This window comes from Liolophura sinensis, chromosome 8, assembly GCF_032854445.1.
Source record: "Liolophura sinensis isolate JHLJ2023 chromosome 8, CUHK_Ljap_v2, whole genome shotgun sequence".
Classification (NCBI taxonomy): Eukaryota; Metazoa; Mollusca; class Polyplacophora; order Chitonida; family Chitonidae; genus Liolophura; species Liolophura sinensis.
The window spans coordinates 56,481,483-56,497,410 of NC_088302.1; the positions used below are offsets into that span (position 1 = coordinate 56,481,483).

The 15,928-nt window shown below is 39.3% G+C and overlaps 1 protein-coding gene across 2 annotated transcripts in view; it reads right to left on the minus strand.

The window, feature by feature from the left end:
* LOC135473938 (RNA-binding protein 26-like) overlaps positions 1–15,794 on the minus strand; it is a 29,782-nt gene extending 13,988 nt beyond the window's left edge. For both annotated transcript variants that reach the window (XM_064753894.1, XM_064753893.1), the window contains exons 1-10: positions 15,471–15,794; positions 13,765–13,883; positions 12,569–12,795; positions 12,247–12,320; positions 11,568–11,812; positions 9,513–9,716; positions 6,659–6,766; positions 4,966–5,121; positions 4,566–4,754; positions 1,387–1,599 (exon numbers count right to left, since the gene is read on the minus strand). In XM_064753894.1, coding sequence (XP_064609964.1) covers positions 1,387–1,599; positions 4,566–4,754; positions 4,966–5,121; positions 6,659–6,766; positions 9,513–9,716; positions 11,568–11,812; positions 12,247–12,320; positions 12,569–12,795; positions 13,765–13,883; positions 15,471–15,529 — 1,594 coding nt within the window. In that variant the 5' untranslated portion in view covers positions 15,530–15,794. The remainder of the gene's footprint in view (positions 1–1,386; positions 1,600–4,565; positions 4,755–4,965; positions 5,122–6,658; positions 6,767–9,512; positions 9,717–11,567; positions 11,813–12,246; positions 12,321–12,568; positions 12,796–13,764; positions 13,884–15,470) is intronic.
* Positions 15,795–15,928: the final 134 nt, after the last annotated feature.

Below are 15,928 nucleotides of genomic sequence, written 5' to 3' on the forward strand. Positions count from 1 at the left end.
ACTGAAAGGCTGACACGATCCTTGCAGTGATATGAATACATGATGTTATTTAGATTTTTTTTTTTTTTTTTTTTTTTTTGATTGGTGTTTTACGCCGTACTCAAGAATATTTCACTTATACGACGGCGGCCAGCATTATGGTGGGTGGAAACCGGGCACAGCCCGGGGGAAACCCACGACCATCCACAGGTTGCTGACAGACCTTCCCACTTACGGCCGGAGAGGAAGCCAGCATGAGCTGGACTTGAACTCACAGCGACCGCATTGGTGAGAGGCTCCTGGGTCATTACGCTGCGCTAGCGCGCTAACCGACTGAGCCACGGAGGCCCCTGATGTTATTTAGATGTCACCTTTATACAAACGTGACAAATGGTAAGACATGCGCGTGAAGGATCAGACAGGGGCACGACCACACTAGACTGCTGTCTTCCGGTGTTTGCTGTGTTTGAGCGAGGTCCTAGGTGAGAAGCGCGTGCTATTGCAGATGCTTTATTTGCATTGGTTTGTGAAATTTATGCAAAAATTTGGCCAGTTTACTATAAAATATCTGTCACATCGTTCTATATGGTAAAATATAAATGTATAACGAAATTAGTGTGCGGGCCGTAGACACCAATCAGACTTTGATCGGATATTTACTCCCTTAATCTAGTTGATGAACTGATTTTGTTAGATATTGAAAGATAAATTTTCCGCTTTTCACAGCTAGTATATGTTCAAATAGCTGAAACACGGGAACCACCTTGGCTTGCAAACTAGGATAGGCCTATGCCCGTGCACAGAACTATATTCACACCTTCTGATGATAATCCTGCACGCCTCAGCAGGTTTCCGACACAGCCCAGTAGAGAGTTTGTCATGCGCCACTGGAGATTTATTCAGTATCTCAGAGCGCGATACGAGTGGTAAACAACTGACTTTTAGCCTGAGCTATACTGTAGTTCCAATATCTATTGTTATCCATCTTGAGTGTACACGCAGGAGTTGATTGCCCTGTCAGCACAAGCATTGCATTGGCAGCCAGCCACAATGATGTAAACAAGTACAATACAATCATGGGACAGCTGACACGATTAAATGTATAAAGTATAGGCCAATACAAAGCGTTAGAGGAAAGCAAAAATTGTCCTCCACATTTTCATTTTCCCGCTTTACCTCAGCTCAAGTTCTTTGCGACAAAAAAAGTCAGCTTTGCTTGGAAATTTGACGAAAATTCAAACGAGTTAGTAGCAAGAACGTGTACATCAAACTTACAACAAGTGTGAGTACTGCAAGGTTATACATGTATTAATGGATGCCAAGCTGACATCTTCATCATCAATGTTATGGTTGCTCCTTTTTATTTATTGACTGGTTTTACTGCTGCATGGTGAACAATAGACTTACTTCCTAATCTGTTATAATCAAAGTGTCGTTTTTGATGCTCTGGCGCTGGCCTCGGGTACTTGTTCATGGAGGGCTGAGATCCTGGAGGAGCCGGCTCAGCAGTAGAGTGGGGCGGGGACTGGGAAAACTTCTGATAAGGCCGTTTGGGAGCAACGACGGTTCTGTTATTTTGACCATTCTCATTGTAACCTGGCACCTGAATCCCAGCGGAATCTGCACAAAACAACACATAGCACAACTAAAAAATCAGCTCGTATCCACACAGCTGAAATATAAAGAAAAAGCAAGCAGCTCCACTCTGGTTGTGATGATGATATGTATTAGCCTGGCATTTCACTCACAAAATATAGTAATCTTATGACACTGGTTTTTAACTTAAGTATCCAGCACTGAAAATAAACATTTAGAAATTTTGTATACAATCCTAGAGGAGTGAGTGAGTGCTTGGGGTTTAACGTCGTACTCAACAATTTTTCAGTCATATGACGACGAAGGAATCATTAGGGTGCATGTACGTGTAATGTGCCTCCTTGTTGCAGGACGGATTTCCACCGCTCTTTTATTTAGTGCTACTTCACTGAGACGACTTACCGAAGGCAAGTAAGCCGTCCCGCCCGAGCCATTATACTGATACGGGTCAACCAGTCGTTGCACTATCCCCTTCATACTGAAGGCCAAGCGAGGAAGTTACAACTTCCTCTTTTAAAGTCTTAGGTGTGACTCGATCAAGGATTGATCCTGGATCTACTGGTCCCGAAGCGGACGCTCTACCAACTGTGCTATCCGGGCCGGTCAATCCTAGAGGAAACAACATGCATGTGATCCATGAAGTAAATCCTTGAAGTAATTTCTATTCTTCAGGATGGGCACAAATAGGATTAACTGTTGCATCTATTCTTTGGAATGGGCACATACTATTAACAGTTATGTCTGTTCTTTGCAGTGTGCGCCTCCACTGTACTGGTGCATCTATTCTTTGGAATGGGCACATACACCGTACTGTTACATCTATTCTTTGGAATGGGCATATACTATTAACTGTTGCATCTATTCTTTGGGATGGGCACATACTATTAACTGTTACATCTCTTCCTTGGGGTGGGCACATACACCATACTGTTACACGTATTCTTTGGAACGGGCACATACACTTAACTGTTACGTCTATTCTTTAGGATGGGCACATACTATTAACTGTTAGATCTCTTCTTTGGGGTGGGGCCCATACACTGAACTGTTCCATCTATTCTTTGGAATGGGCACATACTATTAACTGTTACATTTCTTCTTTGGGGTGGGGCCCATACACTGAACTGTTCCATCTATTCTTTGGAATGAGCAACATACACTTAACTGTTACGTCTATTCTTTGGAATGGGCACATACACTTAACTGTTATGTCTATTCTTTAGGATGGGCACATACTATTAACTGTTACATCTCTTCTTTGGGGTGGGGCCCATACACGGAACTGTTCCATCTATTCTTTGGAATGGGCAACATACACTTAACTGTTATGTCTATTCTTTAGGATGGGCACATACTATTAACTGTTACATCTCTTCTTTGGGGTGGGCCCATACACTGAACTGTTACATCTGTTCTTCAGGATGGCCACATACACTTAACTGTTACATCAATTCTTTGGAATGGGCACATACACTTAACTGTTACATCTATTCTTTAGGATGGGCACATACTATTAACTGTTACATCTCTTCTTTGGGGTGGGCCCATACACTGAACTGTTACATCTGTTCTTCAGGATGGCCACATACACTTAACTGTTACATCAATTCTTTGGAATGGGCACATACACTTAACTGTTACGTCTATTCTTTACAATGGGCACATACTATTAAGTGTTACATCTACATGTACTGTAAATGGCTTTCAGGGCAAGCACATTTCCGCGAAAATAAGTGCCATCAAATATAAAACCCATGTAAGTAATTTATTAATGTAGCATATGTTAGTTATAAATTCATTAATAAGCAATACAGTTCTAATACTTTTTGAAACACATTAATTAGAAACACCTAAGTAAAATGTATTCGGGCTTTCACAAATCCAGCTTAATTGATCGTCAGTTATTCTTGCTTTCTTTTAGGAAGGCTTAGCTCCGTCTAAGTATTGCCACATTACAAAGTTGTTGTTGTTGTTTTATTGCTGTGGTTAGAGACATACATTTTTTTTTTAACGACAGTACATGCCTTCCAGTCAGATAACCTTTCCGACGCGCCCGATACACAGTTCACTCAAAGTTTCATTCACACTGCTGATGCATGAGAATTAAACAGTGGGTCTTGTTTATATCACATTTAATCCTTTTTTTTTTCCCAAGTGAGTGACACAAATATTTGCCCACAGCAGGTAAGGGCTTCGTCTTCTAAACATTAACAGCTTTAAAAAGATTAAAAGCTTAGGAGGATCAACTTTCTTTGTCTGATCAGGTCACTGTACTGTATAGAATATTTGTCACATCTCACAGGTACAAACTAGTTTAAATGATAACATCGTTACTTGATGTTTCTGTATTGAAGACTGATTTTTGTTCCTCAGTTGTCCAAAAATTCTATTAAGATCCGCGGAAGTTGATTCCCGTGAATGTGTCTTCTTAACAAATCCGCGAATAAAAAAGCATTTACAGTATTCTTTGGAATGGGCAAGTACGCTGTACAGTTATATCTATTCTTTGGAATGGGCACATACACTGTACTGTTGCATCTACTCTTCAGGATGAAAACATACAATTAACTGTTGCATCTATTCTATGAAATGTGCACAAACACTGTACTGTTGCATCTACTCTTCAGGATGAACACATACACTTAACTGTTGCATCTATTCTATGAAATTTGCACAAACACTGTACTGTTGCATCTACTCTTCAGGATGAACACATACACTTAACTGTTGCATCTATTCTATGAAATTTGCACAAACACTGTACTGTTGCATCTACTCTTCAGGATGAACACATACAATTAACTGTTGCATCTATTCTATGAAATGTGCACAAACACTGTACTGTTGCATCTACTCTTCAGGATGAACACATACACTTAACTGTTACCTCTATTCTTCACGGTGACCAATGCTAAGATGTCATACAGATATATACGCACACATCCTTAAAGCAAAAGTAAACAATGAGTAGACACATGCTTAACACATACCCTCATTTTTAGGAGGAGCCTCTGGTACAGTCTGCACCCTGACCAAATCCCTTCCCCTAGTACTGGGAGGGGCAGGAGGCTGGGGGTGGAAGGAAGATGGGCGTGGCCCTCTAGGACCCATCCAAAAGCTACTGCGGGGAGGATTGATGGCCGGAGCTTCTGGGTTATAACCCTCAGGCTGGTAGGGCTCTGAAATAAACAGCAGGCAGTTTGTCACAGTCAGTGTAGCAGATGGGCAAGACAAAAGTTAATACAGCTTAAGTGAAATGAAATTTTTTTATAAGAAGACGTCTAAAATTAATTCTCAAAGCACAGTTACATGTACCACAAAAATGTACCTAACAGGCTGATTTTATTGTGAACCACAAATTTACAAAGTTTAGCCGCAGTAGGTACTTACGTGGTGGCCTGATGGGTCTATTAGGCCTATGGGGAGGTGGACCCTGGGGAGGACCTGGGGGTGGTCTCGGGCCCATGACACGAGGGCCTGGTAGCCTTGGTGGGGGGATTCCAGGGGGCATCCCTGACATACCAGGTGGAGGCGGTGGGGGAGGGCCTGCAGATTAGATATCCAGTACAAGTCACTCACAACAGAAACACATGAAACTATTGCTGTTTACAAAGTAGTAAATATAAGTAATACTGTGAATGCGAAGCCACAATCATCAACCACATATACCGTTCTGAATAGAGGACTTGTTGACAATGCAGTCCCCCTTTGTGCTTCATATTTTAAGGCAATAGAGAACAGTTACAACTATACCCGATAAGAGATAAAAAGTGATGAATTCCAGATCTTAGCCATTTATTGTCAGGGTCATAGGCAGTAGCATGGACCTCTTATGCACCACATAAATAAAATGATCCCGATATTCAAAATGGGAAATAGGTGGTTCCTGAGTAGTTCTGAGATCTGTTTCATTCTTCCCAGCGTAGCTTTCAGAAATGCACATCTCTACACTTCCATTCATTAGCCTGGAACTCTGTCTTTTTGCTTGTGTCGTAATTCTTACTTCATATCACACAATTATTTGTGTGAATAACAAAGACCACAATGTCGCAATTATCACAAATGTTCCATCGTCAGCAAGCCAACCTTTGCTAACTGTCATTTTCGATTTGAATTGGCTTTCCTCGGCATTGTTAGGAAAAAGATAAACTTGTGGAGCAATTGGACAGAAACAAAGTGTTTACACCATTACAAAAGTGACTGACAACTTGTTTTGGGACTTTTTGTTTCGATTTGTCTGTTAATAATGAACAGAATGCACTATAATCAGCTGTTGAGAACAAACAAGAGGGTCTTAATTATGGGAAAAGCAGCAGAGTCCACCATAGCAACGTAGTTACATAATTCAAATATGGCAGCTTACATGTTCTGATGCTATTCAATGAATGTGTTGGTTACAGTTTTGTTAATTGTGATGTTATGGTCTTTATTATTCACACATAATGAAGTGAAGTGAAGTGAATTCAGAATTACTTCAAGATCACTGAACACCTGTTTTTGTAGTGTCCACTTTGAGGACAGCACATGCGACAGGGCTGAGTTCCAAGTGAGTGAATGTAATGATCCAGAGCAGTTACTGTTGACACTAAGCTAGGAACATGGTCAACCGATCTCAGAGCTAGTTCCTGAGCTATTGTTTGGAAGACTGAAAGTGGGACATTCTCATTGGCCAAATCATCTACAACATGACTGTCAATTTAGATTTTTATTACTTTGTTACAATCAATAAGCAATATTAGTTTTGAATAATACACACCCCATTCAATGATCAAGTGGAAATATTAGAGATGAACTACACACAGCAATGAAGAGCTACATCAGTGTGAAAAATTCACTGTCTTAAAAGCAGTGTATGGTTTGATGATTAAGATCAAGATAGTCTGAGTTGTTGGATTACAATAATCCTTTGTAAACCCTTTTGGAACACGGTATAATGTCTGCTCCATGGAGTTTGCTTCATATCACTTAAGCACTTTCCCAAAAGGTTAGTCTTTGAACTAACGTAGCAATTTAAGGCTTCATGTCTATTGAGACATACCTGTAGGGTTGAAAGGTAAAACCGGTGGAATGTATTGAGACGTACCTGTAGGGTTGAAAGGTAAAACTGGTGGAATGTTGATGTCCTCCACAATAACAGGATCCAGTCCGTGATCAAATGGACACAGGTCACCCCTCATACAGAATCCCTTCTCTGCCAGCCACAGAAAACATACAGGCTCTATACATCTTCTCGATGTTAATGTATCATCACATATACTCCAATAGAATATGTACTGTATCAGGGGTTCATAGAAGTCATTTTTCCACGTAGCCGACCACCACTTTCTGGCGAAATTGAGTTTTTTATTCAACTGACATTAAATTTTTTTGTGTTTTGACCCACCATTTGAGGGGCTAAAATTGAATATTTTGTACAATAATATCCTTCATTGATTAAAATACTCAAGTAATTAAAGTAATCACTGCCTATATATGAACTCAAGTTGGCCTCCTCGTTGACACTGCAAACTGATAATCTCAAGTAATTAAAGTAATGACTGACTATATATAAACTCACGTTGGCCTCCTCGTTGACACTGCAAACTGATAATCTCAAGTAATTAAAGTAATGACTGACTATATATAAACTCAAGTTGGCCTCCTCGTTGACACTGCAAACTGATAATCTCAAGTAATTAAAGTAATCACTGACTATATATGAACTCAAGTTGGCCTCCTCGTTGACACTGCAAACTGATAATCTCAAGTAATTAAAGTAATGACTGACTATATATAAACTCAAGTTGGCCTCCTCGTTGACACTGCAAACTGATAATCTCAAGTAATTAAAGTAATCACTGACTATATATGAACTCAAGTTGGCCTCCTCGTTGACACTGCAAACTGATAATCTCAAGTAATTAAAGTAATGACTGACTATATATAAACTCAAGTTGGCCTCCTCGTTGACACTGCAAACTGATAATCTCAAGTAATTAAAGTAATCACTGCCTATATATAAACTCAAGATGGCCTCCTCGTTGACACTGCAAACTGATAATCTCAAGTAATTAAAGTAATGACTGACTATATATAAACTCAAGTTGGCCTCCTCGTTGACACTGCAAACTGATAATCGGCGCACTTTGCAGTTATTGTTACATGTATTTCAGGATACCAGTCCAGTGAAGTGTAAGGCCTGCCCAAAAAACTTATAACCTCTAGCAACAGTCTAGACTGACAAACTCACAATATGAGCAATAGGTCTTGACATCACTTTTAAACAATACTTAATAGCCAAGAATCCATACAGAATGGTTAACATTAATGGCTTATGGAATATGTGCTTGTCATTCTCAGGCTGTAAAGGACATGTATGCTCAAAACGATCGAAAAAAAAAAGAAAAAACATTTCACAAAATCATGCAACACCTTACATGTGTACTAGAAACCTGAATAGTGCATTCAGGTGAATGTTTAGTGCATTATCTAAATTCTCTAGATATATTATCATTACTTTATATATATATATGTATATGTACTTATATAAAATAAACATAGATTTTAATCAACAAAAGCAGTTCAAAATGAAGTCTGATTTAACTTGTTGACAGGATACTAATCACATGAAATTTACTGTGAAAATCAGCCACCGACAATGAGAAAATTAAAAGACCCACAAATAGTGAATTACTGCATGAGTGTTTACTATAATGATCTTTAGAGAGGCTACATATTTAGAGAGAAAAAATACACTGCTGTCACTTTTTCCACGACGAATACGGCTGGATCTCAACGGCCTGAAGTCCTGTCTGGTACACATCTCCCATGTTCAGTCGTTGATCAAAACAGCAGTGAATCAATGTCTCCGGTAAATATTCATATATGACAAAGGAGGTTTTAATTTGGCTGCTAAGCCAGTTATCAAATTTCAGACTCCCGAAAACGAAACCTGGAAGCAAACTGCATGCTTGCCTTGAAAAAAGCTGAAGATATTAGTGCAACCTGACGTCACATGCAGTCACTTGCCAATGCCAAAAACAGAGTGATCGGAAGCCGAAGTAGATCAAATTATTCGAGTGGATCACTTTGGCACAGGCCAAAGATGCTTACTGTGTCTCATATTTGATTTCATATGCCCCTTCATTTCCAAAAATTGTCTTGCCTTCTTAAATCTTAAATCAACACAGACTGGCATGAAGATTTCCATGAAAGGGAGATAACTCGTAATGCGAACAGGTTGCTTCGCAGAGCTTTGGATATGTCCAAACTGAGTTTATGTAAAATTTTGAATATTTCTATCAAAAAACAACCTCGAATTGAATAAATATAACCATCTACATGTATTGAGTTTTTTTTATGACAGATGGAATACCGGCTCGTCCAACTGACTTCTATGAAACCCTGACTGTATCTTCCACGTTTGGACAGGTGTCAAGAAGACATGTATGTAGGGTATAATGAATTACTTACTGGAGATGAGTAATGGCTTACGTATTAAAGTAAAAGAGAAGCGCATTCCTGGAGAGAAACTACTCCAACTGTGATCCAATTTACCTCTTGATTTCTATCAAAGAGGCTAAAAGTGAGATTTTTTCAAAATCCAATCAAATTTTGCCTGTTATTTTAGAATCTTTCACAAAATATCAGCCTCACTGTGCACAGTTACAGTTCAAAATTGGAAATAGAATTCCTAAAATTTAAAAAGTGGGTTACACTATAGCTTTTCCTTACTAAAGAATCATTTTAGCAATGTAAATAGTACGGGTACGAGACTAATATTTATAAAGAGGCAATAATTTGAGATATTCTTGGCAAATTACAGAAAATCTGATTTTGTTAGCCAAAATTTATTTTTTAACAAAAATCTCCAGCATAGCCTATTCAGTACTGTCAGATATTAAGACAAACCATTTACGCAGTTTAGAAAGGTTACATTTTACGCCCATGCTTCTTACCGTCATAATCTTTGCACCTGGGTCTGGGAGGCGGGGGCGTGTTGCGTCGACCGTGAGAGTTCCAGTCATAGCGGTTGTCCACTGTGCGAGACACAACACTGATAGCACTGGGGATAGACATAGGGGTAGGCTCTGGCTCACTCGAGTACTTGCCATTGTCCTGCACTGGGGTAGAGCCACGGCTGTCAATGTCAACATGGCCCACTAAAAACACAAACGTGGTGAACGTCAGAAACACAGCTTCTGTCAATTCACAAAACCCAACCACAATCCGTAACATTCACCTCTCTAGAAGAAGAACACTCCTAAAGTGACTTCCTTGCCTAAGTAGGCGACATGGGACATTCCTCATGCGAGGCTCCTCTTTCAGGTGTCTACTAAAGGTTCCATAATTTTTCTATCGTTTCAAGCTAAATCCAGGGTGTAACCTCGCTATCAGAGCTTTACCAATCAGCTGGGTGTTATTTAAAGTCCTGTAATCCTTACAGACAAGATTGTGTATCTACTGTCATTCTTCAACCTCACAAGGTGTTTATTCAAAACATATTCTGACAGCATTATTCAGATACAATTATACTTTTGTGAAGACCTGAAACTAGTCAATCCAACCAATTGTGTTTTGTCTCAAAACCCAATTAAAATGAGCACAAATTGCACTGAAAGTTGCTCTTTAATATGCAAAATGGTTGAGAAATTAGGGTGCAATGTAAGAAATGTTGTAGAACACAGCACATAAGCGAAAAAAAAAAAAAAAAAAGGCTGTCCACATACAATTCTATCTATAGCATGTGCAAAATCTCGGTACGATTTAAACATGTCTTAATGGGTTGTGTCTTAATGTGATGCACTTGGCCAGTCAAAATTACACACAGAATAACTGGCCTTAATGGAGTTGTGTCTTAATGTGATGCACTTGGCCAGTCAAAATTACACACAGAATAACTGGCCTTAATGGAGTTGTGTCTTAATGTGATGCACTTGGCCAGTCAAAATTACACACAGAATAACTGGCCTTCATGGGGTTGTGTCTTAATGTGACGCACTTGGCCAGTCAAAATTACATACAGAATAACTGGCCTTCATGGGGTTGTGTCTTAATGTGATGCACTTGGCCAGTCAAAATTACATACAGAATAACTGCCTTCAAGGGGTTGTGTCTTAATGTGATGCACGTGGCCAGTCAAAATTACACACAGAATAACCTGGCCTTAATGGAGTTGTGTCTGAATGTGATTGCACTTGGCCAGTCAAAATTACATACAGAATAACTGGCCTTCATGGGGTTGTGTCTTAATGTGATGCACTTGGCCAGTCAAAATTACATACAGAATAACTGGCGTTAATGGGGTTGTGTCTTAATGTGATGCACTTGGCCAGTCAAAATTACATACAGAATAACTGGCCTTAATGGGGTTGTGTTTTAATGTGATGCACTTGGCCAGTCAAAATTACATACAGAATAACTGGCCTTAATGGAGTTGTGTCTTAATGTGATGCACTTGGCCAGTCAAAATTACATACAGAATAACTGGCCTTCATGGGGTTGTGTCTTAATGTGATGCACTTGGCCAGTCAAAATTACATACAGAATAACTGGCCTTAATGGAGTTGTGTCTTAATGTGATGCACTTGGCCAGTCAAAATTACATACAGAATAACTGGCCTTAATGGGGTTGTGTCTTAATGTGATGCACTTGGCCAGTCAAAATTACATACAGAATGATTACAGTGTATGAAATTTCAGCGTGGATTTACTAACACATATCAGGTGGGGATCTAGGTGGGGTCACGAAGAATGATTACAATGCGTGAAATTTCAGGGTGGACTGGCAAGGACTTACCAGGAGGGGATCTAGGTGGGGTCACGTAAAATGATTACAGTGTATGAAATTTCAGGGTGGACTAACAAGGCATCTAGGTGGGGTCACATAGAATTATTACAGTGTATGAAATTTCAGGGTGGATTTACTAGGACATACCAGGGTGGGATCTAGGTTGGGTTACATAGAATGATTACAGTGTATCAAATTTCAGGGTGGACTGACAAGGACTTACCTGGAGGGGATCTAGGTGGGGTCATGGATCTGCTTCTGGATCGTGACCTTCTCCAGTTGGGACTTCTTGACCTGTCTCTTGATCGCCCACGTAGCCGACTTGTCGGGCCTCGTGAGCAATTTCTTGGTGATCTGTCCCGTGACCGGCTTCTCGACCTTCTGCGAACTGGTTCGTCCCGACCATACCGTCTGTCAGCGGGGTATCTTCCTCGTTCATCAAAACGTCTTCTGCGATCATCTCGGTCGCTGACAAAATGATAACGGTACAATATGGCTGAATCTGGTCATTAAATTGAACACAATTGTTGTACACAATCCCGTGTAACCTTACTAAATTACTTATTTGGACCAGGCACAAATTATATACCAAAAGAACCCAACAAAAAACCAATCTAATCTACAATGTACAGTAAGTTATCTCTGCCTCAAAACACCTGTAATGACACCATAATTATGATCATTCTGGAGATGTTCCTTAGCGCATCATTAAGGTTTCAAATTTATCAATCCATATTTCCCTTCAAAACACCTTGCTGTGTTTTCAATTGTGGAATGAGGTTTCAGAACCTACTTGGGAGAAGTTAACTTGAAAATCAGTGAGCATTCTCATCTATCTTATATACAAGCTATGTTAAGAGTAATGCATTATGGAGTGCACCCTAGTGGACAAATTTTCTTACCCGTCTCTTCCTCGATTCCTATTAGGACTACGAGAACGGCGTCTGTATACACTTTTACTTCCATCCTCAGAAATCTGTAAATACATGGAAACAATTCAATAGTGGCTGGTAGTGACAGCATAAACCGGGAATAAAGGAAACAATTGTCTTTCCCATCACTATACTTGCTAAACACATTTTAATGGAGAATAGTAAAATAACCAGGATGTTAACAGGCAAAGTAGAAACAAAGATACATGTCAATGTAAAAAGAGATGAAACACAGCTGAGATTGCAAACAAAACAACAGAGAAGGCACAATGATCTCAGAAACGTTACCCACCTCTTCTGAGGATTTCTTCCTTTTGTCTGTAGAAGCTGCAGAAGATTGCTGATTGCTCAGTTGGTTTTGACTGACTGGTGTCAAAACTGATGTAGCTGAATTTGTATTTGATGGAGGCAATGGAGGCGGAGCTGATGTTGGAGGGGGTGGGGCTACAGCTGGGGTTAATGCGAGATAGGACTGTGATGTCAAGGTCTCAAATAGTGTTTCCACAAAAGCTTTTGTCTCTGAAATATAGAACATAACCTTCTTAGTTCTGATTCACTAAGAACTTACAGCCAGAGCAAGTGGTCCTCATGAAAGTTTTCAAAAATGATAGCTTATCATTAATATTTTTTCACAAGGAGAGCAGAACTGACAATTCATGAAAAAATTATTCAGATACAAAGTTTTCAAAAACCACTATTCATTTAGTGTTGTTTAACGCAGTACAACTTCACAAATTTGATTATTTCAAACATCGTCTATGACAACTCCAATAATGACAAGGCAATACAGGACTCTTGAAAATCACTCAAATAAAACCCAAATATTGATTTACGTGCCACCTGGCAGTCCTGGCCTTGAGAAAATAGCTGGAGAACAGTTAATCACTCATCACAGCGAGTAATTCAAACAGTTTTATATAATGATATACATGTACAAGTAACTTATTTTATGTCGAGTATCACGCATCTTGACTGGACTTCAGGTTCCTGGATCATAAAGCCATCTTAGACTTAAGTCAAAATTTAAAATCACTTTAAAATTGTTATTTTTGATGAAACCAGGTCAAAATACTGCATGACAATGTAAATTCTGGGTAAGTTATTGTACAACTAATTTCAGGTAAAACAAGGAGATGAAAATTCCAAATTTTATGAATAAAATTTTGACATTAGTCTAAGATTGTTTCATGACCCCAGGACCAGGTGAAAACAACAAGAGTGTGAGTGATTACTAACCTCTCAAAGCCAGGACTGTGAAGAATAAGAGCTGCTGCTGTACTCAACACTGCGCAGTACTAAAGAGTATTCTTCTTATGACAGTCAGGAATTTTTTTTTTACTCTAATGGGCAGTCAAGTTCATAGGGGGGGGGGGAGGGATATCATGACATCAGTTAGAACTTGTGGTAATCATTGCTCCTCAACGAAGACCTAACCTGTCATTACCTTGGTGGATATCACCAGGTTCTAAACTTGGATGTGAAACTTACTCTGCTGAAGGAATACTTCAAGTTGGTCTTGACAAAAATCCTTGAGATCTGTGTCTGGTTTGTTCTTCTTTAACAGCGCAACTACATACTGAGACAGTGTGTTAGGGTCAGCGTCACATCTGTAAAACAGAATCAATACTCATTAACAACAAATACTCATTTGCAACAGATTCTACTAAATGCCTCGTGTGTATTACACTGTGTTTTCGATACCAGTAACTGTATGACTGTTTATATATCACTTTACAAAATAGAAGAACAGATGACCGAATTAACTTTATGCAATCATGGTGAGTCTCGGGTGCATGAAAATCTCCGAACTGCACGCCAACATACATGGAAATCACCCTACCAAATCAGGACCACACTACCAGTCTTAACGGAGAAAACTTAAAAACAGGACCCTATAGGCTGAAAAGAACGCAATTTTTTCTATCTGGTGGTGCCTGCTGCATAATTTTGCGACTTTTCCTTGCCATACATGTAAAGCCTGAATACGGCAAAGCTGGTATAAATCACTGAGTCCATCGCATCCTCCATCTTTAACACCCTGTAATTTATGCTGGGGTTGTTGACTGTCAGCCAATGAGACTATTAAAACTGCCTGCTTGTTCGTGTAAACCCGGAACCTAGGTCCAACATTCCAGTTTAGCGATCGTCAAGTGGAAAACGAACTGTACTGTTCACTACCTTCTGGGGAGAAGAGTTCTACCGGAAATGTACGAACTGCACTTTGGCAGTTTCTGACGACAATTTTCCTCCTAACACAGAAGACTTCAGGACTAGTTCTTAGGCAAAATGGAGTCGCCCACAGCGGATGTTGACAAGGACTATATTTATAATTTATCACCTTGAGATACATATTAGAATTTTTTATGGCATGCACCTGCAAGAAAATGCATGCTCTTTTCCATGCTATTTGATTGATATTTAAATTTTCTTTTCCTTTAAATTACAAGATTAACAATGGCTTCATCCATCATCATTGCTGTAGAATACAAAGAACAATTTTCCCAGCCAGTCGAGATAGAAAAGTTAACACTGGAGGTTCAGTCAAGGCTTGTTGCTGTGTATCTCAGCCACTTTCACAAAGACGTTGTACTTGTATGATATCGCACAAATAAGTACATTAATGTGATGTACAAAATATCGTACGACAAATGTACGATAAATAAATATCGCATGCTGGTTTGCTGTGAAAGTGGTCCCAGCCTCACTCTCCACATTTTCTGCCTGGTCTTCAATCACGATCTTTGGATCACCATGATTTTGACCACACAAATGTCAACACTTGATCAGATTTCTGCATATAACCAGTCTGATATTGATTTAAACAAGTTTGAGTGACTGGAAGGATCCTTTTCTACTCAAATTTCAAAAGAAAAGCTGTTTTACAGTTGATTTAAAGGCACACTTTGTTCTGGAACAGTACCCAGTGCTTAACTTGAGGCAACACCCAGTACTTGACTAGTGGCAGTACCCAGTACTTAACGAGTAGTGCACAGGTTACAGTCAATATACATCTACACAAAATACATAACTGATTGTTCTTCTAAACATAAATTCACAACGCAAATTAATCTGTGCAACTGATGTGGTGACGGTGCAACTGATGTGGTGACGGAGCAACCGAAGCAACAACGCAACCCTTTCGACTCCCCTGTTTCCATATTACCACATATTCTATATTATTCTAACATACTTACATTGGGGTTAGAGTCTTCTTTAGCCATATTTTCAACGCTTCAAGGTTTTCAATTAACATCTTACTGTATACAAATCATTTAAATATTTCGCATTCACAGAATCTTGTGTTGTTGTTGTTGCATTACTTCCCAGGGTGCAGTATTTTCAATTTCCTAAGTTCATTGCAACGCGGTTGCAGTGGTTCTATCGTTTCAATTTATGTAAATCATTTATACAGAACAAAAATATCGTCTGTACACTTAATTATACCTAACACGATGATGACATCGCTATAACTATGTAGAAAATCACGTTTTTGATCTATCTTGCTGAAAACATCTCATCACGGTTCTCAACAAATGGACGATGAAATCTCGAGGAATGTCACATGGTATAAACCAAATGGAGTTAAAAAAAAGCATATTTTTTCGCTAATATCAATAGACTTAGGTACAAAACACCCTTAATGTCAAAACTA